This window comes from Xenopus tropicalis, chromosome 1, assembly GCF_000004195.4.
Source record: "Xenopus tropicalis strain Nigerian chromosome 1, UCB_Xtro_10.0, whole genome shotgun sequence".
NCBI classification, from domain to species: Eukaryota; Metazoa; Chordata; class Amphibia; order Anura; family Pipidae; genus Xenopus; species Xenopus tropicalis.
This window is the reverse complement of record NC_030677.2, coordinates 855,084-879,804: the sequence shown is the minus strand read 5'-3', so window position 1 is coordinate 879,804 and position 24,721 is coordinate 855,084. Positions and strand designations below refer to the sequence as shown.

The 24,721-nt window shown below is 44.5% G+C and overlaps 1 protein-coding gene across 1 annotated transcript in view; it reads right to left on the bottom strand.

The window, feature by feature from the left end:
- Positions 1-231: 231 nt before the first annotated feature.
- Positions 232-24,721, bottom strand: part of LOC116408329 (vomeronasal type-2 receptor 26-like) — a 45,003-nt gene continuing 20,513 nt past the window's right edge. The window contains exons 5-7 of the mRNA XM_031895110.1: positions 15,829-16,056; positions 6,646-6,769; positions 232-1,145 (exon numbers count right to left, since the gene is read on the bottom strand). Coding sequence (XP_031750970.1) covers positions 232-1,145; positions 6,646-6,769; positions 15,829-16,056 — 1,266 coding nt within the window. The remainder of the gene's footprint in view (positions 1,146-6,645; positions 6,770-15,828; positions 16,057-24,721) is intronic.

The window sequence follows — 24,721 nt, the reverse complement described above, 5'->3', positions numbered from 1 at the left end:
AAATAAACATTTATTATTTTGTTATTTGCAAGAACCTCTGGCGCCCTCTGTTTGTATTTTTCTGCATAGCACTTAGTGAAGGCCCATTTTGTGTGAGAGATTACAGTGTAACCCATGTTCTACTGATACTAGCCCGGGAAGGCAGCTATTGAGCAAAACACAACTATAAACAAATGGCAGCATTAGGTAAACAATGCTGATCATTGCATTTTTCATAAATTCTTTGAAAAATCAGTACCGATACTGCCGGTTTCCAAGTAAATGACATTTTGTGTTCATTTCAGACCTAAACTGAATAATATAACATTTGGGCAAAAATATACAGGCTAAAAGCCCCGCGCTTGAGGTGAGTATGGCAAATATCTCCACACACACAGTGTTTTTGCCTTTGGTGCTCAGATAGGCCGGGATCATTGTGATCCAAACACTGCAGAAGAGCAGCATGCTGAAAGTGATGTACTTGGCCTCATTAAAACTGTCCGGTAAGCTCCGAGCTAAAAATGCTAAAACAAAACTAACAGCTGCCAGAAGCCCCATATACCCAATAACTGAGTAAAAGCCAATAGCTGAGCCCTCATTGCACTGAATGATGATGGTTCCAGGGGAAGTGTGAATGTCCAGTTCCTGAAAGGGAGGAGAAATGGCCAACCAAGTCATGCAGATGATTATTTGAATGGATGAGCAGAACAAGACTACAGAATTGGACAGTTTGACTCCCAGCCATTTTCTCCATGAGCTCCCTGGCTTGGTGGCTTTGAAAGCAACACAAACCATGATAGTCTTGGCCAGGAGAGAGGAGACAGCTATGGAGAAGGTGATTCCAAAAGTGATGATGCGCAGCATGCAGGTTATATCCACAGGGCGACCGAGGAACAGAAACACACTGAGGAAGCTCAGCTTGATGGAGACAAGGAGGAGGAAGCTCAGGCTCCGGTTGTTGGCTCTCACTATGGGGGAGTCCCGGTATTTAATAAAAATTCCCAATATCAGCTGAGTTTTAAGGCCAAAAAGAACTGAGACAAGTGAAATAAAGACAGAGATGAGATCTTTAGTGTATGAGAGAAATTCTTCCTTTCTTCCAATACACTGATTCTTCTTCTCATTTGGCCATTCCATATCTGAACATCTTGTACAACTCACACTGTCTGTAACGATAGCAAAGAGAAAGCAATAATTTGTGTAGTTTCAACTAAATAGGTTCCCTGTACCCCAACTCTCAGTTCTTTCACTATAAACTGCCACCCTAGCGCATTAGTATGACCCACAGGTGGGGTAATAAATCTGCATCCCTCCACTCGAAAGCTGCCATAAAACTGCTGTAGATATTTATTTGCTGTAGATATTTATTTGCTGTAGATATTTTATTGTAATACGAGAATGAAGAAAAGCAGACATTCCTTATTAGATACTATATATGCTCACATAAACATACAATGTCAAACAGGCAAAAATCCAGCCCCTCGGGTAAAGGTGTGAAGGAGACCCCCTCCCTAAATCTATCCCACCAACCCTTGTAAATGTATTTAAATTTAGCATGACCCATCCACATCAGCCTATGATTAAGGGCTTGACCGCCCGAAATGCCTGATGCTGGGACTTGTATGCTTTTAATGTAGGATGAAAAAATGGCTATTTTTAATATACATGGTGCTGCCACTTAAACTTTTCCTCTTTAGAAATATGTTGGCGGTGGGAAAGCTCCTCCTTATGAGTGTGCACCTGTATTGAGACTGTGTAGCATTGGCTTTACACACTGGAAGTGACACTGATGCAGCACCGGGTGAGTTTGGAGTGGTTCCCCTGCCAATGAATCCAGGTCTGGATGTGGGAATAAACCCTGGGACAGCATGAGATCTGATGTTGGGAGAATCCACTGTTGATCTATAGATAACTGAATCAGAACTGTGAGCCATGCCGGAACAATACATATTACTTCTGCCTGATCTTCCTTCATCTTGTATCACCCTAGGAATCAGAGAAAGGGGAGGAAAGATAAAGCCCAAACAGAATGTCCAGGCTTGCACTCTTGGATCTCACCCCTTCGAGTAGAACCAAGGGCACTTGCTGTTGTTGGAGGTAGCCATTGTGTCTATCGTTGGCTGACCCCACCTTTGGACCAATATTCTGAAGATCTTTTGGCTGAATGACCACTGGTATATGTCTTCAAACTTTTGCTTCAAAGATCTGCCACCCTGTTTAAGGGTCCCGGTACATAGACTGCTGTGACACCTACTAGAAAATATTCTGCCCATTGGAAACTAGCTTGGACTTCTGATAATGACCATGGACCTCTTGTTCCCCCTGCCTTGTCATGTAGGCTACAGCTGTGACATTGTCTGACTTAATTTTCAGTCTTGCACCAAGATTGCCCTTAATTCCAAGACATTTGATGGCCGCTTGATGAGGGAGAGGGCCACCGACCTTAAGCTACTTCTATCCCAGTTCTGAACCCCAACCTAAGCCCAAAGTGTCTGTTGACATGACAACCCACTTGGCTGGGAATAACTTGGTGCCCCTGGTCAAATTGTCTTGTCTTTCCTACCAAAGGAGGTAGGAGTTTAGATGGAAAGTCAGCCTTATCAGTTGGGACCATGAAGCTCCAGCCCACTGTTGCAAGAATGTGGCTTGAAGGGGTCTCATCTGCTAATGTGACCAGGGTACCAGGCCAATCATGGATGACATCACACCTAGGACCCTCAAGAACTGTGGCACACAGGCCTCTTAGCTTGACCTCAGTAACTCGACCGCTGATCTGAGAAACAACTGCTTCTTCTCTGAGAGCGATAGTCTTTCTGAGATTGTGTCTATAAAAGGTCCCAGGTAAGCACAGATCCTTGTGCCTGATCCCTGTTCTCTTGAAGAAACTAGGACAATTAGAAAATAGAACAGATTAATCTTCTGCCATTACAAGTACATCACCAGGGTGACTAGCACTCGCCTGTATAAATAGCTGACTTTACAGACTCGATGGACTCCATCCTGAAATGCTGAAATCTTGAGACTTTGTTCACCCTTACTTGGTCTAAATCAGTCTCCAAGCTCCTGACAGCTTCTGGTTTATGAATAACCGAGAGTAAGGGCCTTCTCCTCTTTCATCCAGAGAGACCAGGCCTATGACCTGTTGCTGCTCCAACATAATTAGATAGTCCTGGAAAGCCCTTTTTCTGGAACTGTCTGCTAGAATTGGAATTGCGAGAGACCCTGGTGCTGGAGGAATAAGCTGAACTCCAGCCTGTAACCTTGCTTCATGATCCTCAATACCCACTTGTCTTCTATGGATCCTTCCCAGGCAACCTGAAATAGATAAAGCCTTCCTACCCTTCTAATTGTCTGACCTAGCTGTTTCCTTTCTAGAACAAAATAGGCAGATGACCATATGGATTATATCTGGTCTTAGAAAAAAAACTTTGCTTTAAATGGTTGTTTACCTGCCAACACTTCTTCTTCTGGGGCAGCAACTGGCTCATGCCCCCAAGATGCCTTAGACATGAGGTCCCCCAATTTTTTGCCAAATAAAGGCCCTGGAATGGCAATGAACACAAAGCTGCCATTGAGGCACTATCAGCCTCCCAAGGTCTGAGCCATAGGGTTCTCCTTGCTAAAACTGTCAAGGACAAAGACCTGGAAGCCAGACAGGTCTGGTCAACTGCAGAATTGACTAGATATGCTGAACCCAACTTCAATTTCTTGAGACCATCCAGAATTTCTGATCTCCTGGTCTTCTCTTAAAGCTGTGTCAGTATTGGCTAACCACACCTTCTAGGCCTTTGCCACTGAGAGGTTAGCAATATCTGGTTTAAGGCTCTCTTCTGCAGAAATTAAGGCTCTCTTCAAATCTGAACCCAGTTGTCCATAGTATCCTTCATTGCCACATTGTCATCAATCGGCAACAGAGAGAAATTTAAGACAGGCGCATGGACCTTAGGGATAGAGCTGAAGTCTTTTCTCCTCATCCTTGAAAGAATACAGCTTGCCTCTAGATTGCATAAAATTCCTTCCATTTTGAAGGAATAACCCATTCTGACTTGATCAGCTCCATGACTTCCTGGTGTAAAGGGAAAGTCTCACCCTTAGCCTTAGGGCATCTTCCAGAGCCAAGGAAGTCCTAAGAGTTCTTATAAGTAGCTGTACAAGAGCAAAATCAAAGGAAGGGTGTGGCTCCTACTCCTCATTCAAAGATGAAGAAAACTGATCCTTAAATGCCCTTGCCACAAAAGTATCTTCTGAGTCAAGGTCTAGGTCTAATTGAGACCTCTAGATGTTGAGGCTGTAGCTATACCGATTTCCTTGGCCACCGCCTCCTTTAGCCAAGCCAAAACATCCACCTTAGAGCCTGCACTGAAGCAGCAACTAAACATGACTGGCAAAGACTGGCCAGACTGATTGCTCCAACTGAGCTGCATCCAGAAACCCATTGCCAGGGCCTGCCCAGACCTTGAGCTCAAAGACTGACACCACAAACATAGCAGAACTGCTGCATTGTCAAGGCCATCTTTCATAGACTCCATTATAAGCAAATAATTTTTAAAAATATATTTTCCTGTTTCTCGGTAATAATGAAACAATACCTTGTACTTGATCCCAACTAAGATATAATTACCCCTTATTGGGGGCAGAACAGCCCTATTGGGTTTATTTCATGGTTAAATGATTCCCTTTTCTCTGTAATAATAAAACAGTACCTGTACTTGATCCCAACTAAGATATAATTACCCCTTATTGGGGGCAGAACAGCCCTATTGGGTTTATTTCATGGTTAAATGATTCCCTTTTCTCTGTAATAATAAAACAGTACCTGTACTTGATCCCAACTAAGATATAATTACCCCTTATTGGGGCAGAACAGCCCTATTGGGTTTATTTAATGGTTAAATGATTCCCTTTTCTCTGTAATAATAAAACAGTACCTGTACTTGATCCCAACTAAGATATAATTACCCCTTATTGGGGGCAGAACAGCCCTATTGGGTTTATTTCATGGTTAAATGATTCCCTTTTCTCTGTAATAATAAAACAGTACCTGTACTTGATCCCAACTAAGATATAATTACCCCTTATTGGGGCAGAACAGCCCTATTGGGTTTATTTAATGGTTAAATGATTCCCTTTTCTCTGTAATAATAAAACAGTACCTGTACTTGATCCCAACTAAGATATAATTACCCCTTATTGGGGGCAGAACAGCCCTATTGGGTTTATTTCATGGTTAAATGATTCCCTTTTCTCTGTAATAATAAAACAGTACCTGTACTTGATCCCAACTAAGATATAATTACCCCTTATTGGGGGCAGAACAGCCCTATTGGGTTTATTTCATGGTTAAATGATTCCCTTTTCTCTGTAATAATAAAACAGTACCTGTACTTGATCCCAACTAAGATATAATTACCCCTTATTGGGGCAGAACAGCCCTATTGGGTTTATTTAATGGTTAAATGATTCCCTTTTCTCTGTAATAATAAAACAGTACCTGTACTTGATCCCAACTAAGATATAATTACCCCTTATTGGGGGCAGAACAATCTTATTGAGGTTCTTTCATGTTAAAATGATTTTTTTAGTATAAAGATCCACATTATGGAAAGAAAATCAGAAAATCCCAGGACCCAAGCATTCTGGATAATAGGTCTAATGCCTATACTAATTAATTTTATATCAGAAATCAAAGGGCAGAGTGTAGGGCAGGGATCCCCAACCTTTCTTACTCGGGAGCCACAGTCAAATGTAAAAAGACTTGGGGAGCAACACAAGCACCATAAAAGTTCATGGAGGAGCCAAATAAGGGCTGTAATTGGCTATTAGGGGCCTCTATGCACCCTATCAGCTTACAGGGGGCTTTATTTGGTAGTAAATCATGTTTTTATTCAACCAAAAACGAGTCAGGAATTCAAAAATAACTCCCTGGTTTGGGGGCACTGAGAGCAACACCCAAGGGTTTGGTGACATGTTGCCCCCGAGCCACTGGTTGGGGATCACTGGTGTAGTGCAATAAAATAAATCTAATGTTTATTATTGTGATATGGAAACAACAAAGCAATTTAGACTAAAACAAAACTACTAGAATAAAGCAGCCTAGCTAGTTCCACACTGGCTCACAATGACCCACACTAGCTTCTCTAATATGTAATACATATTCCCTGTATTGGGAGCTTCGACCATCTGCAAAGATTTTTTTCTGGACCCCCCTATTGCCTACACAAAATCACATGTGATGTATGAATTTGCAGGTTGCCCATGCCCCTCCTCGTGGGCCTCCTGTTAGACAAGATTATATTGTAGGATCCCACCCTGGACACTATGTGCCAGGAACAAGTACCCATTACTGAAGGAGGCCATTGAAGCAAGGTTCATGAGATTCTACTGCAAGTCTAAAGTAAGTAGTTTCCTGAGCACTACAGGGGTGGACAACTCTACCTGCCCTATGCTGCCTGTGTGTGCCATGCTCTGCCTGCCCTATGCTGCCTGTGTGTGCCATGCTCTGCCTGCCCCATGTTGCCTGTATGTGCCATACTCTGCCTGCCCTATGCTGCCTGTGTGTGCAATGCTCTGCCTGCCCTATGTTGCCTGTGTGTGCCATACTCTGCCTTCCCTATGCTGCCTGTGTGTGCAATGCTCTGCCTGCCCTATGCTGTATTTGCTATATACCGGTTTTATTAGAGATCTCTCCCTCGGCACAGGGGGCACACCCATAGCAGCAGGATTGGGCTCCGGGGATCGGCATCTTCCTGTATCCGGGCAAACAATTGTCTGAGCATTGAGCTCTCGGGATCTAAATATATTAGAGATAAATTCAATCTGTGAGACAAGTAGTGATTTGTCATTGAAACAGTTGTACAGTCAGATTTATGCAGCATAACTGAGAACTGGAATTTAATCAATTGAACAAACATGAAATAGATATAACCATATAATCTGTATAAAAACAATAAAAGCATGGGGACTTTAACCCTTCGGCTGCCAAGACCGTAGCTCCTACGTGCTGGCAAAAAAAGTCGCTAAGTGCCCAGCACGTAGGAGCTACGTTTTACATTATGCCAGTGCGTTCTCTGCACTCGCCGATCAATGCGAGTGCAGAGACGCGCTGCCAGCCCCACAACCCCCTAGGCAACGAGCTCACCAGCCCTGGACGTCCTCTGCCACCTCCGATCGCCCCCAGACTGACCCCAAGTCGCAGTGACGTCATCAAGACATGCCTGCTGCGTGGGGTATTAAAATCCCCCCTCTGGCGCCGCCCCCTTCACTCTTGGAGTCTCGTGGACCTTCCTGCAGCCCCCTGCGACCCTCCAGCACAGAGATCTGCCTGCCTTTGAGATCTGCCCCAGGTACATTTTTTGCACCATTTACACACTTTACACCATTTACACTATTGTAATTTTTTTTTGCTGATTTTATTTGTTTTGCAGTTTCCACTTTTTTTTTTTTACTTTTTTTACACTTACACACTCATATACACACCTGTACACACACTCACTTCTTTTGCAAGTGTGCCCACATACATATTTTTTACTTTGCCATTATTTATTATTATTATTTTTTAGCCTTTACACACTTATCACTGTTTGATCAGTTTTATTTTATATTATTGATTTCATTTGTTCATTGCTTTTGTGTTTCATTGCTGTTTCAGTTCTGCATTGTGCTTTATTTTCTGTTGTACTTGTTTTACTCTATTACTCTGATTTCTAAGTTCTGCGTTGTACTTATTACTGTTATATTGCTTGTGTTAGTTTGATTTAGCAGTGGGACAAGTGATCAGGTGCCTGAATGCAAGTCACACGGCATAATCTCATTTTTCTTGTGTTTCTTAGTGATTTTCTGAGTTTCCAGTTCTGCGCGTTACCTTGATTTTGCATTTCTTTTCTTGCATTTGTCAGTGGTTTCATTGCATTTTTAGATTTGTGTTGCTGTTCATTTACTGTTCTTGCTTATTGATTGTTCTTGGTTGTATTTACAGAACTTTGCTTGTGTTACTTTTATTTCAATAGTAATTAGGTCATAATCTTTTTTTTGCATATTGCATTTTTATTTGTGTTGCTGTTGGTCTACTGGCTTTTGCTTTTTTTTTTTTTTGCTTGTTCCGGATTGTTCCTGATTGTTCTTGCTCTTCATTGTCCTTGGTTGTTTTTTTTTTTTTTGGGAGGTCTAGAGTTCAAGGGAGGGGTGGGGGTTTCTTTGCCAGATTTGTTTATCTTATTTGTTTTTTTTTTCTACTCTCTGCCTTGCCTGTGTTGCTGTAGTTTGTCTGGCTTCTGATCATATTGTGATTTACTTGATTTTTTGTGTGACTGATTGGGGGCATTTAGACTAGGGTGTTATATTAGTTTTGAAAATATTTTGTTGGCAACATGGCTAGAAAGTTGTTCTCAGTTGAAGAGGCTGCTGCATTGTGCATGGCCTCTAGCTCGGAGGGGTTCAGTGACTCTGATTCCCAGTATGTGCCCCTGGGTCAGAGAGTGACTCCTCTACTGAGGAGTCGGGGTGTAGTAGTAGCACGGTTAGTGCTCTTGAGGAGCCCATGGAGGTGAAGGTAGAGGAGAGTGTTCCAAATGAGGGAGAGGGTGATAGGGGCTGATGCTGCAGCTGGAGGAGAGCCTGCGTGGAGGCCTCCATGTAATTTTCCCCCTGAGATCCCCCCATTTACTGCAGTCGCTGGTGTTAAGGTGGACACCAGGAATTTTGAACCAGTTGATTTTTTTCAATTATATATTACTGAGGCCATCCTACAGGATATGGTCCTCTATACCAATTTATACGCCGAGCAATACCTTGCCAATAATCCCCTACCTAGGTATGCTCGAGCGCAGGCATGGCATCCCACTGACATTGCTGAAATGAAAAAGTTCTTGGGACTCACTTTAGCTATGGGTCTCATAAAAGCAAATTCCTTGGAGTCCTACTGGGATACCACTACAGTGCTGTCTATCCCAGTTTTTTCTGCCACAATGCCTAGATACCAGTATCAGCTACTGCTCCGGTTTCTGCATTTCAATAACAATGCAACGGCTGTACCCCCTGATGTGCCCGGCCATGACAGGCTGCATAAATTGAGGCCCCTTATAGATAGCCTGTCTGAGCGGTGTGGAGAAGTGTATACCCCTCCCAAAACATTTGTATAGATGAGTCGCTTCTCCTTCAAAGGGTGTATCAAATTCCATCAATACATCCCAAGCAAGCTTACAAGCTATGGGATCAAACCAGCTATTTCATGATTTATGAAGGCAAGGACTCCCAATTAGACCCCGCTGGTTGTCCCCTTGATTTGACTGTCAGTGGCAAAATTGTATGGGAGCTCATCTCTCCACTTTTGGGCCAAGGTTACCACTTATATGTGGATAACTTTTATCTAGTATCCCCTTGTTCACTGCCCTATATTGTTTAGACACCCCAGCCTGTGGCACTATAAATCGTACCCGAAAGGAATTGCCCAGGGATCTGGTCAGCAAAAAACTTAATCATGGAGAAGTTTATGCCCTAAGAAATAATGCATACCCCCCAACTGTCCCGCTTTTCGCGGGACAGTCCCAGTTTTTACAGCGCGTCCCGCTGTCCCGGATTGTTCAATGAATGTCCCGCATTACGGAAATGCAGAACATTCATTAAACTATCCAGGCCAGCGGGACGCGCTGGCTGCAGCGGAGCGCTCCGGCTCCGTCTCTTCTTGCGGCTCCTGCTTCTTATTCGGCTCCTCGTACGGCGGTGACAGTTCCTTTTATAAGGTTGCGCCCGTGCGTACATGTGATGTCACACGTACGCATGGGCGCAACCTTATAAAAGGTCCTGTCGCCGCCATACAAGGAGCCGAATAAGGAGCAGGAGCCGCAAGAAATCTATGGGGGCCGCTATGTATGGGGGAATTTTCTATTGGAGGTACTCTCTATGGGGGCAATTGGGGGGCTCTGTGTATGGGGGGTACTGTGTAAGGAGGGCTACTGTGTATGGGGGGGCACTGTGTAAGGAGGGCTACTGTGTATGGGGGGCTCTGTGTATGGGGGTCTCTGTGTATGGGGGGGCACTGTGTATGGGGGGGCTCTGTGTATGGGGGGGCTCTGTGTATGGGGGGCTCTGTGTATGGGCGGTACTGTGTATGGGGGGCCACTGTGTAAGGAGGGCTACTGTGTATGGGGGGCACTGTGTGGGGGGCACTGTGTAAGGAGGGCTACTGTGTATGGGGGGCAATGTGTATGGGGGGCAATGTGTATGGGGGGCACTGTATGGGGGGGCACTGTGTAAGGAGGGCTACTGTGTATGGGGGTACTGTGTATGGGGGAACTTTCTATGGGGGCATTGTGTATGGAGGGTACTTTCTATGGGGGCACTGTGTATGGGGGCTACTGTCTGTGGGGCAATTGAGGGCATGGTCTATGGCAGGAATCCCCAACCTTTTATACCCGTGAGCCACATTCAAATGGAAAAAGGGTTGGAGAGCAACACAAGCATAAAAAATGTTCCTGGTGGTGCCAATGAGAGCAATAAATGGCTATTTAATAGGCCCCATGTGGACTGGCAGCCTACAGAAGGCTCTGTCTGGCATTATATTGGGTTTGTATGCAACCAAAACTTGCCTCCAAGCCAAGAATTCAACAATGAGCACCTGCTTTGAGGCCCCTGGGAGCAACATCCAAGGGGTTGGGGAGCAACATGTTGCTCACAAGCCACTGGTTGGGGATCACTGGTCTATGGGGTCAATTGGGGGCACTGTCTATGGGGGGGTACTGTTTATGGGGGCAAATGGGGCACTGTGTATGGGGGCACTGTATGGGGGTGCTGTCTATTGGGCCATCGTGGGCACTATTTTAACTATTTTAAAAATGGGGTGTGGCAATTGGGGCGTGGCCAAAAAATTTTTTCATGCTGACGACAATCCACGATGAGTCAGTAACTGGGGTACAGAGAGTTGGTAGCCCCCTAAAACAAAACCTCTCTGTAGCAGGGAATACAGCAGGTACATGGGTGGCACTGACAGAACTGATCAACTCCAACATTATTACAGCGCCACTCAAAAAACTAAGGCCTGGTACAAAAAAGTTGGTATATACTTGATTCAAATGGCCCTTCGAAATTCATACGTTGTATATAAGGCAGCAGTACCAGGCCCCAAATGATCCTGTTATAAATACCAGCTGCAGATACTCCCTGCCCTGTTGTTTAGTGGCGTAGAGGAGACAGAGCCTGAGATGCCCCCTAGTGACAATGTGGCCCGACTGATTGGGAAGCACTTTATTGATACGCTTCCACCCACACCTGGAAAAGTGTTTGCCCAGAAAGCTTGCAGAGTGTGCCGCAAAAGGGGTATAAGACGAGATACACGGTATTACTGCCCTAAGTGCCCTCACAACCCCGGGTTATGTCTCAAACAATGTTTTGAATTATACCATCCTCAGCTGCACTATTGAAAGGATAATAAATTGTTGTGCACTGATGGAATTAATAATAATTATTGGCATCCCGCTTTGTGCAAAATTAATATAATAGCCTTATGGTTTATGTATTCAGCTCAGAATTTTTTTTTAGGTTTTATGTCGTGGTTAGTTTGGGTGTTTCCTTACCTAAAATGTTATGTTAGGTTATGTATAGCCAACTGAGGTGTTGTGTGACAGACTGGGCCCCTAAAAATTTGTGGTGTGTGATGATCATGATGTTTCATCTCCCCTGCTGATGCCACAAGGTTTTTTTTTTACTGACACCTCATAAGCAACCCTTTCAGGGCAGTTGCTAAGGCTATATGTATTTCTGGGTGACATTATTGGTTTTACTAGTGTACAGGGCAGTACTAGTGTTTCAGGGCAGTTGCTAAGGCTATATGTATTTCTGGGTGACATTATTGGTTTTACTAGTGTACAGGGCAGTACTAGTGTTTCAGGGCAGTTGCTAAGGCTATATGTATTTCTGGGTGACATTTTAGCTTTTACTAGTGTACAGGGCAGTGCTAGTGTTTCAGGGCAGTTGCTAAGGCTATATGTATTTCTGGGTGACATTATTGGTTTTACTAGTGTACAGGGCAGTGCTAGTGTTTCAGGGCAGTTGCTAAGGCTATATGTATTTCTGGGTGACATTATTGGGTTTACTAGTGTACAGTATTAGGTCTCCCTGGTCTTTGTTTGCAGTTGTGAAAAGAAAGTTATAGTTTGTTGGTAGATGGGAGTTTACATTTCAACACTTATGCTAATTGTAGTCTTATTATTATGAGTAATAGTATTGTGCTGATGGCTGTTTTGGTTGGAGAGAAACTGGCAAATTGACAACTCATTAGCTCAGCTTTCAATGCAGATATTGAGGCCTTTATTTCTGGGCAATATATATTTTGTTCTTGGTGCAGGCATTCAGCTTTTTTCAGAATTGTGGTGCTATGCAACTTATGTAATAGATTACGGCACTGTGTAATGGGGGGCACTGTGTATGGGGGTAATTGTGTATGGGGGGCACTGTGTATGGGGGCAATTGAAGGCACTGTGTATGGGGGCAATTGGGGGCACTGTGTATGGGGGAAATTGGGGGCACTGAGTATGGGGGAAATTGGGGGCACTGTGTACGGGGCAATTGGGGGCACTGTGTATGGGGGCAATGTGTATGGGGGTACTGTGTATGGGGGCAATTGGGGGCACTGTGTATGGGGGTACTGTCTTTGGGGGCAATTGGGGGCACTGTGTATGGGGGTATTGACTATGGGGGCAATGTGTATGGGGGGGTACTGTCTATGGGTGCATTGTGTATGGGGGGGCAAAACTGGTACATAGTTATAACTCACTTATAACTGACTGCCTTATCTTATTTTTATTAGATAGTACAGTATGAGGGTATAGCACATTTGCGTCTGATCCCGCCATTTCAACTATATATAAGGAGTATTTTTTTTTTTTTTTTAAATGGGGTGTGGAAATTGGGGCCACAAAAGTGGGCACGCACAAAAAATTGCCGCGCTGCGCGCACCAAATCTTTTTATCCCTCTTTTCATTTTTCAAATGTTGAGAGGTATGCTTTAGCTAGTACCAGGGCCGGAACTAGGGGTAGGCAGAAGAGGCACCTGCCTAGGGTGCAACAATTGGGGGGGCACCAGGCAGAAACTTCTCCTGCCTAACCCTAGCCCACGCTCCCTTCTCTTGCCCCCGCCGGTTGTCATTACTCGGTGGGGGCAATGACTCCCTTTCACCACCTCCCCGCATCACCCAAAGATTTGCAGGAATACAGATGAAGCTATACAGTCAAAAGATGTTCAACTAAACAGATAAAGGTAAATAGAATATATTTTGGGGCTAAATTGGGCAGGTTTTTTTAGTTGTTATTGCAATTTCGGGGAGAAATCTAACTTTGGATCTTTTTTTTCTTTATTTCAGGCCAAACCGCAAACTTCTACGGAAAACTGCGTCCACAATTCTGCATGCAGGAAAGCAAGAATGGTGCTGCTGAATAGCTACAGGTGTGCACTTTCAGAAAACATATAGTTTGTGGGGGTATTTCACAAGTAAAGGGGGTGTTTAGACTGAAAAGCTGCATGGTGTGCACTTAGAGCGCAGCTCCAAACTTTTGAGCTGAAATTGCTCTTATGTATTGCCCCTGTTTTGGGCTGTTTGGAGGCCGTGTCTTTAGGTGCACCCATGCATGTGGGGTATCGTTTTGTTGGGGACAAGTTGCAGATTGATGTTTTAGTGGTTTTATTTAATTGTTATGGCAATTTCGGGGAGAAATCTAACTTTGGATCATTTTTTTTCTTTATTTCAGGCCAAATTGCAAACTTCTACGGAGAACTACGTCCACAATTCTGCATGCAGGAAAGCAAGAATGGTGCTGCCGATTAGCTACAGATGTGCACTTTCAGAAAACATATAGTTTGTGGGGGTATTTCACAAGTAAGGGGGTGTTTAGACTGAAAAACTGCATGGTGTGCACTTTGAGCGCAGCTCCAAATTTTCCAGCTGATATTGCTCTTATGCATTGCCCCTGTTTTGGGCTGTTTGGAGGCCATGTCTTTAGGCACACCCATGCATGTGGGGTATCGTTTTACTTGGGATAACTTGTTCTTTTATAACCTGCCTTCATTTGAAAATTTTCATTGGTGTTTTATTCTCAAATTTACTTTGGACTTTGTGACTGTGATAGTGTTTCAGAAAAAAAAAAATTTAAAAATATGGCATATGTTTTTACGCTATCTGTATGACAGGAGCTACATTTAGAGCAAAAATTACACCACAACTAAAAATATAGAGGTGTGCAGTTTCTAAAAATGTGTGACTTATGGGGGTATTCCATTTCTGTCATAAGATATGCCATGTTAAAATAGAGACGGCCTTTTCACTTTTTTTCCGATGTAAAATTGCACAAAATGCTGTTTTATATTGTGGTGTTTTCTGGACAAGAAAAGTGGGTTACCATACATATTTGGTATTGTTGGATTCAGCAGAATCGGGGCTTTTACAAACAGTAAAATTTTTGTAAGTTAATGTAATCGTTCTTGGAAAAAAACACAAAATAAAAATACTTTTTTCTTTATTTAATTTTTTTTACATATTTCATTCAAAAAATGTGTTAAATCTCCAGAAAAAGTACAAAATTTTATTACAATGTTCAAGCCCAATTCGTTCCGGAAAAAACGATATATAACATGCTTTATTTCATGTAGGTTTTCTTGTCAAGAAACCGAAATGATGTAATGAGTGCAAAATGTCTAAAAACGGCTTGGCAGTAGACGTTCACTTTTGGGACAAATCGGCTGGCAGTGAAAGGGTTAAATATGACCATATGGTCATTTAGTTTCTTGTTTCACTATAGAGTATAAATACTCTGTTCATTATTAGTGGGTTTGCCTTGAGAAAGGTCCCAAAGGGACCCAAAACAGTAAGTTGGCTGTAAGTGCATCTTTAATACACAGTGTAACCCGAATTCCTGGTGTTACTGGTCTATTTTCTATATGGACTTTACTGTACAAAGAGGCTGAAGTTAATTGCCCATGGGGCAGATATGGGGCATATTTAGCTGGCAGAGAAGTGCCTGAAGCCCCCATGTCACTTACTGTTAATGTAATTTGAAGCTGCCCGGCACAGTAAGTAGAGTCAGTTCTCCTACCAAAGAAATCTATGAGAACATGTCACTAAGCCCCTGTACCAGTAGCGTTAGCCATTAGGGCTGCTGCACACAGGGCATTTTGTCTGCTGCTCCTCAGTAGCACCTACCGCTTCTTATAATATGACAAGCAGCTTGAGTGAGGAACGTGGAGCAGTGACAGTGACAGTGCTTGATCATTGTTCCTGAGCCTGTTATCCCTGATTCCTGTGTTCCCTGCCTGGTTCTTCGTTCCAGTTCTCCTGTCCCCGACCTGATACCCGTCTTCTGTGGATTCCCTGGTTTGACCTTCAGCCTGTTACTCGACCTTGCTTGCCTGCTGCCTGCCATTACTGACCCAAGCCTACCTTTAGGACCTTGCCAGCCCTGACCAACCTGCCTGTTACCGGACTCTGTTTTAGCTTTGCCTCACCACAGGTCTGTATCTTCAATCTTATTTATGTTTTACTTTTGATCTGTTTTTGTTACTTTTGTTATTGGTCCATTAAATCTATTGGCTTCATCTCACTTGGCCTTTGCGCACTATTCAGCCTTTAAAGTGTGTTTCTGGGGTTATTTGGCCCATAGGCTCCAACCTGCTCCTCACTCACCAATGGCCAGTCCTGACACATACTCTGTATAACTGCATCCCCTGCCATATCTCATCTTATGGGAGCTGAAGAAAAATATAGAGAATCACCTAATGTAGTCATTTACACTTCTTAATGTTTGCTGATTTCCTAGTAGGGAATGAGATGCACAATGTTTATCATTTAAAATATTAAGGAAACTCACTTTATTATCCATTGTCTTCCATGGAACTGATGTTGGGGTTACATTTAGCTGCTGATCCAACGGGGCCCAAGGGGAGAACTCACCAAGGGAGTATTTAATCACCTTCACACGAGAATCCATGAAGTTGCTATGGATCAAGTACTTAGTGATAAACTCTCCATTATCATGAAAGGAGAAGGTCTGACCAAGTTCGGATCTGTACTGGACTTCTTTCAAATACAAACGCAACTGTAAGAAAATGTAGAGGATTAATCTGTGTAAAGAACTATTGCAGTGTTGAATGCTGGCCGTGTATAGTCTGCCTCTCACTGGGGTAACTAGGGTAGTAAAAATATGGGTTATTAGTAATGTTGGTGGCTGATCCCATGATCCTGGCTCTCACAGGTCCCAGTGACCGGTCAAGAAATGCTTTACAGTCATTTTTTCATTTTTCACAAATCAGCAGGATAGAGAACTGGCTGCAGGATAGATTATGAACAAACAGGAGACCTTTAGCTCTTTTACACGCTTGGTGCGCAATGCTGGAGGGATCGGCACCCTCCCAAAATTACAAATAGTAAAAAAAGCACTGGCACTCAGATGGGACAAGCCCTTTAGAAATCTTTATTGCGGAGGTGCAACATTTCGGGGCAAAGTGACCCCTGATAAAGACTCCAGACTCCGCAATAAAGATTTCTGAAGGATAGATTACACAGAGTGGGGTAAATGGAACAGTCTCTAATTGGACCAGTGTGGTTAGTGGGTACCGCAGGGGTCAGTCCTTGGGCCTTTGTTGTTTAACTTGTTTATTAATGACCTGGAGGTGGGCATAGAGAGTACTGTTTCTATTTTTGCTGATGACACAAAATTGGGCAAAACTACAAGTTCCATGCAGGATGCTGCTGCTTTTTTTCTTTATATGAACGGCTTATTACAGAGTAACATCAGCTGTTTCTATTGCACATGTAGGGACCCATAGGGTTAAGCTCCCTATGGTGTTTTCCCTTATTCTTATCTAATCTGTATTGTTATAGGGCAGAGCCCTCTGATCTCAGGTTACTATTATTAGGCTGCCCTCTATAGGTTTAGCCCAGGTTGACCACTCCCCTTGGCAGACTATATAATGTCTTGCACAAGGAAGTGGCTTCCTCTTTTGGCTGCATGCTGTGTTCTGGACAGATCCCAACTGAGCCTGGACCAGAACATAGGCCCAGAAGCCATTTGTACCCTAGGGGACCACCTACCCTAGTGCTAAGTCGGGGACAGGGCCCCGTGAACGAGGTTAAGCCAGCACAGACAGATTTGTTATAGCACCCTCTAGGAGAGGTGATTGTAGTCAGGTTATTTAGTAAGGGCAGTCAATAGCCCCAACCAGGAGTTGTAACAGAGGGTTTAGTCCACCCCGGCTCTGTAGTCGTTCTTTAGGGACCGGTTTTATTAGACGCCAGGTACCAGTGTTAGGAGCTCTCCCCTGGACCACAGTCGGCCGGAACACTCCCTTCTGAAAGGTCTATATCTCAGGTGTCAACTAATCCTCTGTGCATCCTCCAAGTGGGTTATTCTGTGCCTAAAGTGTCACATCTGCTGTACTATCTGTGGCATCATACACTGCTGTGTCTGTGAGTATACCCTGCTGCACTATAAAGTTGTGCCTTTGTCCAATAAATTGTACCATAGTTATTAAGCAAGAATCCTCTGGCGTCCATTATTCTCTATTTGCACTACACACCTCAGTTAGTTGTAGTTCAACTACACCCTCAGCTCCATCTAATTCTCCCATATAGCGGAGGCTCACCCCTTTGTATTAAGTGTCGCAATGTAACCCATGCTCCCATTATCACTACTAGCCTGGGTTTGGTAAATTGGGTCAGAAAAGCGTTACATTTATGGCGCCCAACGTGGGGCCCGAAGGGTTAAATTCATTTTGAAATTTTCGGAGCCATTACCTGAGGGGCTGAGTAAAAGAGTGTGTGTGGCTTTAAAATTTGCTGACAGGCACTGCCGGACGCGTTAGGTAAAAGGCGCCTGCAGTCCTGCTCGTAAAAGCACAGTACTAATTGGCCGTGGGTTCGGGCTTGAGGATTCCCCCCGTAAAATCCCATTGGTCGGCGGAGTTGTCAATCACCGCCCCTAAATTTTGGCGCTCTTTCCTACGAAATCCCGCGAGAGGCGGGTTGTTTGTGAGACTTTGGCGGCCATTTCACGAGATCGTGACCTCACGGCGGCCATCTTGTGACTCTCACTTGAATAGGAAAGACGCATGGTACAAGAGCTCCAGCCTGATAGAGTGTACAGCGGCTGCGTACGCTTAAAAGCTCTGGTATCGCTACCTCATCTCGGTTGCCCTGCTTATCTCTGCGGCTGCAGAGAGTACAACACGGGACCGAGGCTTTATACCTTCCGGAACCAGGAACCGCGGCTGCGACCTGGGGCCCCGAGAAGGACTTAGGATTGTGAGTACCCCACGGCTGTGGGACCACTACCTTTAACCGGATAACCCGGCAGTTACCATAGTTCCCCCGGGTGTAACCCAGCATACGCGGCTGCGTTCTGGGCCGGATACATTGTGGGAAACGCTACTCCTATACTGCGGCTGCAGATAGAGTATTTTGCAGAGCATACCCTTAGTATTCCGGACATTGATCCTAGGGGCCGGTTGAGAGCCGCCATAGCGGTTTGGGAACAATTACAGAAGGGATCCGATTGTCACTGCTGCGGCTGCGGGGTGATTTATTTTATGGAAAATCCCTCTCATAACCTTAAGATGGCTGGCGTTACTGATATCACTGAATCAGTGAAAATAAAACAGGAAGCCACAGACAGCGCCATCTCTACGCAATGTCCTAATCCCCAGCATAGGTATGTGTGGCTGGGCACTTTTGGCCAAAAGAGTGGGGAAGAAGGGGAGACCTGGTTAGTACCATACAGTGGCTGCTGTAATGAGGAGTTCGAGCAGGCCCTGGGAGATGTACAGGCTAGATGCCCTGGCTGCAATAACACTTGCTGGATTGGGCCTACAGTGAGGATAGAGTCCCCATCACCATGTAAAGAGGGCGCCTCACCAGTTGAAAGCCTGCCACCTCCACCTACTACACCAACCCCCAGTGCAGGCCCGGTTAGACCTGCCACCCCACCAATAGCAGAATCATCTGGGGATGCCCTGTTGTCACCTACCAGCAGTGACGATGAGCAAGGAGCACCCCCTTCAGTGGCCAAATCAGAAGCCATTTGGCCTTACAACAGAGCCAAAAAGGACACTGAGCTATCCCAGAAAATGGAACGTTTAAGTTTTTGCACCGGCAGAGGGAGGGCACGATCTTTAACCCCAGAGAGGGCTAGTGCTGCTTCATCCTCAGGGTCTAGGATACCAGCTGAATACCCTGGACATCGCCGCCGTGCTAAGCCAGATTGGCCTAATATGGTATTTGGGGGTACTGCTGAGACTGTCCCCCAGAGAGAAGAGAGACCTGCACCTCTAAGGCCACCTCAGAGTAGGCCAGAAGGTGCCATTGTTTTGCCAAATACTCCACCACCTCACTACACCTTCAGCAAAGAAGAAACATGCTGGGTGGCTCCAGGCCGTGCAGACCCTGAAAAGTATAGGGCTGTGTCACGGGTCCAGAGACTGATCAATAATAAAGTGTATGAACTTTGGCAGTTCTACATGCCTTACGCCCCAGAGTGGGTTTATGATGAGGTGGAGAAGCACTTAGATGAGTGGCTGTATGGTGAGATCTCCAGACGTGAGAAGATTGGATTTGGGGGGCTGCTTGCCAAGACCCCAGAGAAACGACATCAGGATGTTGACTATCTGGCTAACATTGCCGGGAGTGGTGGTTTGGTCGCACAATACTGAAACACAGAGTGAGATCCTGTGGAAAGTATGAAAAGGATAAGAACTTTGCATTGCTCTCGGACCTCCCCAGTGGAGGCAAGATAGATAAGCCCCATCCTGCATATTATGTCTCCTACGAGGTGACAAAGGCAAAGTTCGACAGGAACATGCATTGAAAACCCCATGCCGGCTTGGATACCCTTCACCAGATGGAATTTTCCCCCGGGTGGGAGGTGGGTAGCGTTCCCTAGCTGTTAAAGGGCTTACCCACCATATTTGGGCACTTCTAAAGAGACTGCCAGTTTTGCCGCCATAGAGGTGACCCTTCATCTTCTCCAGTTATCCACAGTGGTGGATTTATGTTCTTTAAAGTTTGGGACTCTCCAAATTCCTCAGGAGAGACTGTAAAGTTTTGTTTAAGTTGGGTGATCAAGAAAAGACTGCTGCGCCCCATCCCACTACAACTTCTATGTTCATCTACCTCACCGAGAGTAGGACCCCTTGCCTGATCCACACCACGAAGTGCATGTTGAGACATCCATGAACACTGGGTTAGGGTGGAAGGCCTGGACTTAATAAAGTTTATGGGTGGGGATGTATTACAGTTTAAATTGTTACATAGTTACATAGTTACATAGTTACATAGGGTTGAAAAAAGACCATTGTCCATCAAGTTCAACCCATCCGAGTAAACCCAGCACACAACCTATACTAACCAATCTATACACTCACATACATAAACTATATATATACAACCAGTAATACTAACTGTAGATATTAGTATCACAATAGCCTTGGATATTCTGCTTGTTCAAAAACTCATCCAGGCCCCTCTTAAAGGCATTAACAGAGTCTGCCATTACCACATCACTAGGAAGGGCATTCCACAGCCTCACTGCCCTCACCGTGAAAAACCACCTACGCTGCTTCAAATGGAAGCTCTGTTCCTCTAATCTATAGGGGTGACCTCTGTGCCCAATAACAATTTCTTTACAGCCAAGCATGTACCTGGGGACCCCTGAGTGAAGGCAGGATCGTCCTCATGTGTAAGTGTATCTGTTATATCCCTGTTGCAGGTTACAGGTGGTATATCAAGGATACCTAAGTGTGTACCTGAGCACCACTGTTTAGGGGCAGGAAGGTGACTCAAGATTTCTAAGTATTGTGCCTGTTATACCTCTGTTGCAGAGCCAGAAGGGTATCTCAAGGATCTATATAAGTAAGTGCCTGAGTGATCCATAGTGACACTCATGTATTGTAAATGGTTTACAGCAACGAAACTAGTAACGAAACAGTTAAAATTTTCTGTGCCTTAAAATTTTCCTTTTCAGCTATCCAATGTACCGGATACTCCTCAGGAGAGGGTATCAGAAACGGATGTATGGGTACTGTATTTTTGCACTAAATCAATGCACTACTGTTATTGCTTGAAATGTGTACTTAATGTTATTTGCCATTGCCGGGTCGGAATGGAATTTTCCCCCGGGTGAATGTAGGGACCCATAGGGTTAAGCTCCCTATGGTGTTTTCCCTTATTCTTATCTAATCTGTATTGTTATAGGGCAGAGCCCTCTGATCTCAGGTTACTATTATTAGGCTGCCCTCTATAGGTTTAGCCCAGGTTGACCACTCCCCTTGGCAGACTGTATAATGTCTTGCACAAGGAAGTGGCTTCCTCTTTTGGCTGCATGCTGTGTTCTGGACAGATCCCAACTGAGCCTGGACCAGAACATAGGCCCAGAAGCCATTTGTACCCTAGGGGACCACCTACCCTAGTGCTAAGTCGGGGACAGGGCCCCGTGAACGAGGTTAAGCCAGCACAGACAGATTTGTTATAGCACCCTCTAGGAGAGGTGATTGTAGTCAGGTTATTTAGTAAGGGCAGTCAATAGCCCCAACCAGGAGTTGTAACAGAGGGTTTAGTCCACCCCGGCTCTGTAGTCGTTCTTTAGGGACCGGTTTTATTAGACGCCAGGTACCAGTGTTAGGAGCTCTCCCCTGGACCACAGTCGGCAAGGAACACTCCCTTCTGAAAGGTCTATATCTCAGGTGTCAACTAATCCTCTGTGCATCCTCCAAGTGGGTTATTCTGTGCCTAAAGTGTCACATCTGCTGTACTATCTGTGGCATCATACACTGCTGTGTCTGTGAGTATACCCTGCTGCACTATAAAGTTGTGCCTTTGTCCAATAAATTGTACCATAGTTATTAAGCAAGAATCCTCTGGCGTCCATTATTCTCTATTTGCACTACACACCTCAGTTAGTTGTAGTTCAACTACACCCTCAGCTCCATCTAATTCTCCCATATAGCGGAGGCTCACCCCTTTGTATTAAGTGTCGCAATGTAACCCATGCTCCCATTATCACTACTAGCCTGGGTTTGGTAAATTGGGTCAGAAAAGCGTTACACACACACAAGGGAAGGGGCCAAAATTTTAGTACTGGGTGTTTGTGTTCATGGGGGGCCCCATATAAATAACCTGTGTGGGGGCCCCAGAGTTTCTGATGTACTAGACAGAACATGGTTAGGCACAAATTGACAACATCCATACTGAGCAGATCCTCGTCCCTCATCCTATCCCAGAAAATCAAGCTCACTTACAAACAACCAGAGACCTTATGTTACTGCTTTTGGACACCACTAAAAAATATCTAAACGGCCGATCCCATGAACTGTATGAACATAGAGATAAAAATGCAAAATACATCTCCTCCTTAACTGAAGAATTCTATCTAATTATGTCTGAGCAGACTCTTGCACTTTGTTATAATGAAAAATGTGACCAGATTGTCTTGATTCCATAAGAGTCCAAACTGTAATGGTAGTGATAGAAGGGGCCGGTGTGGCCCAGGTCAGTCTGAAGCCCATAGTGAGAATCAGGCAGAAGAGCTAAGGCTGGTACCAAGAGCAGGCAAAACCAGCAGATTGGCACTGAGAACAGCAGAGTAGGCCTGGGAACAGGCAAACAGACAGTCAGATTGCATGAATATAAAGGAGTTCAGTACAATTTCAGGCAGTTAGGGCAGTCAGAGTTCAGCATTATATGGAAACAGGTCAGGAATAGTGATGGGCAAAATGTTTCGCCAGGCATGGATTTGCGAAACGGATGAAAACATTTGCCATGGAAAACTTCGCTGTGCGTCCAAAAATTTTCACAGGCGACAAAAGAATAGCCTTGGGCGACGAAATAATAGCCGCGCAACAAAAGAATAGCCTTAGGCAACGAAATAATAGCCGCGCAACAAAAGAATATCCTTCGGCGACTAAATAATAGCCGCGCAACAAAAGAATATCCTTGAGCGACTAAATAATAGCCGCGCCACAAAAGAATAGCCTTAGGCAACGAAATAATAGCCGCGCAACAAAAGAATATCCTTGAGCGACTAAATAATAGCCGCGCCACAAAAGAATAGCCTTGAGCGACTAAATAATAGCCGCGCCACAAAAGAATAGCCTTAGGCAACGAAATAATAGCCGCGCAACAAAAGAATATCCTTGGGCGACGAAATAATAGCCGCACAACAAAAGAATAGCCTTAGGCAACGAAATAATAGCCGCGCAACAAAAGAATATCCTTCGGCGACGAAATAATAGCCGCACAACAAAAGAATAGCCTTAGGCAACAAAATAATAGCCACGCAACAAAAGAATATCCTTCGGCGACTAAATAATAGCCGCACAACAAAAGAATATCCTTGGGCGACTAAATAATAGCCGCGCCACAAAAGAATAGCCTTAGGCAACGAAATAATAGCCGCGCAACAAAAGAATATCCTTGGGCGACTAAATAATAGCCGCGCCACAAAAGAATAGCCTTAGGCAACGAAATAATAGCCGCTCAACAAAAGAATATCCTTCGGCGACTAAATAATAGCCGCACAACAAAAGAATATCCTTGGGCGACTAAATAATAGCCGCGCCACAAAAGAATAGCCTTAGGCAACGAAATAATAGCCGCGCAACAAAAGAATATCCTTGGGCGACGAAATAATAGCCGCGCCACAAAAGAATAGCCTTAGGCAACGAAATAATAGCCGCGCAACAAAAGAATATCCTTGGGCGACTAAATAATAGCCGCGCCACAAAAGAATAGCCTTAGGCAACAAAATAATAGCCGCGCAACAAAAGAATATCCTTGGGCGACGAAATAATAGCCGCGCCACAAAAGAATAGCCTTAGGCAACGAAATAATAGCCGCGCAACAAAAGAATATCCTTGGGCGACTAAATAATAGCTGCGCCACAAAAGAATAGCCTTAGGCAACGAAATAATAGCCGCGCCACAAAAGAATATCCTTGGGCGACGAAATAATAGCCGCGCCACAAAAGAATAGCCTTAGGCAACGAAATAATAGCCGCACAACAAAAGAATAGCCTTAGGCAACGAAATAATAGCCGCGGGCGACAATTTTTTTTGACGCGTAACATTTTTGCCATTTCGCGAATTTTGCGCTGTTTCTCAAATCTTTTGAAAGATTTGCAAATTTTTCGGCGAAGCAAAACGGTACAGATTCGCTCATCACTAGTCAGGAGTCAACTTCATTCTGTTCGGTAGGAATTGATAGGAATATATAAAAATTCTGAGTGATACAGAGAGGGATGTCGGGGTCCTGGTGCTCTCATTCTGGTGTCATGTCAGTGTCTCGGTGTTGGGGGGGAGTCTCGTTGGGAGACTCATTGGGGAGTCACTATCCTATTCAGCGCCAGTGAATACAAATGTAACATATAATGGGGGGTTTAATTGAATCTTTTACTACTAAAGGGGCTGATTTATTACAGTTCATGTTTGATGTCTTTGCGGTGCCGCAGCCCCATTTGCCAAAAAGTCATGCTACAAACATTGTGTTTCTACTGGGATACCCTGAAGCTGAGGATATTTCCCCCTCTGTTCTTATCTATGAGGCTGAGGATATTTCCACCTCTGTTCTTATCTATGAGGCTGAGGATATTTCCCCCTCTGTTCTTATCTATGAGACTGAGGATATTTCCACCTCTGTTCTTATCTATGAGGCTGAGGATATTTCCACCTCTGTTCTTATCTATGAGACTGAGGATATTTCCACCTCTGTTCTTATCT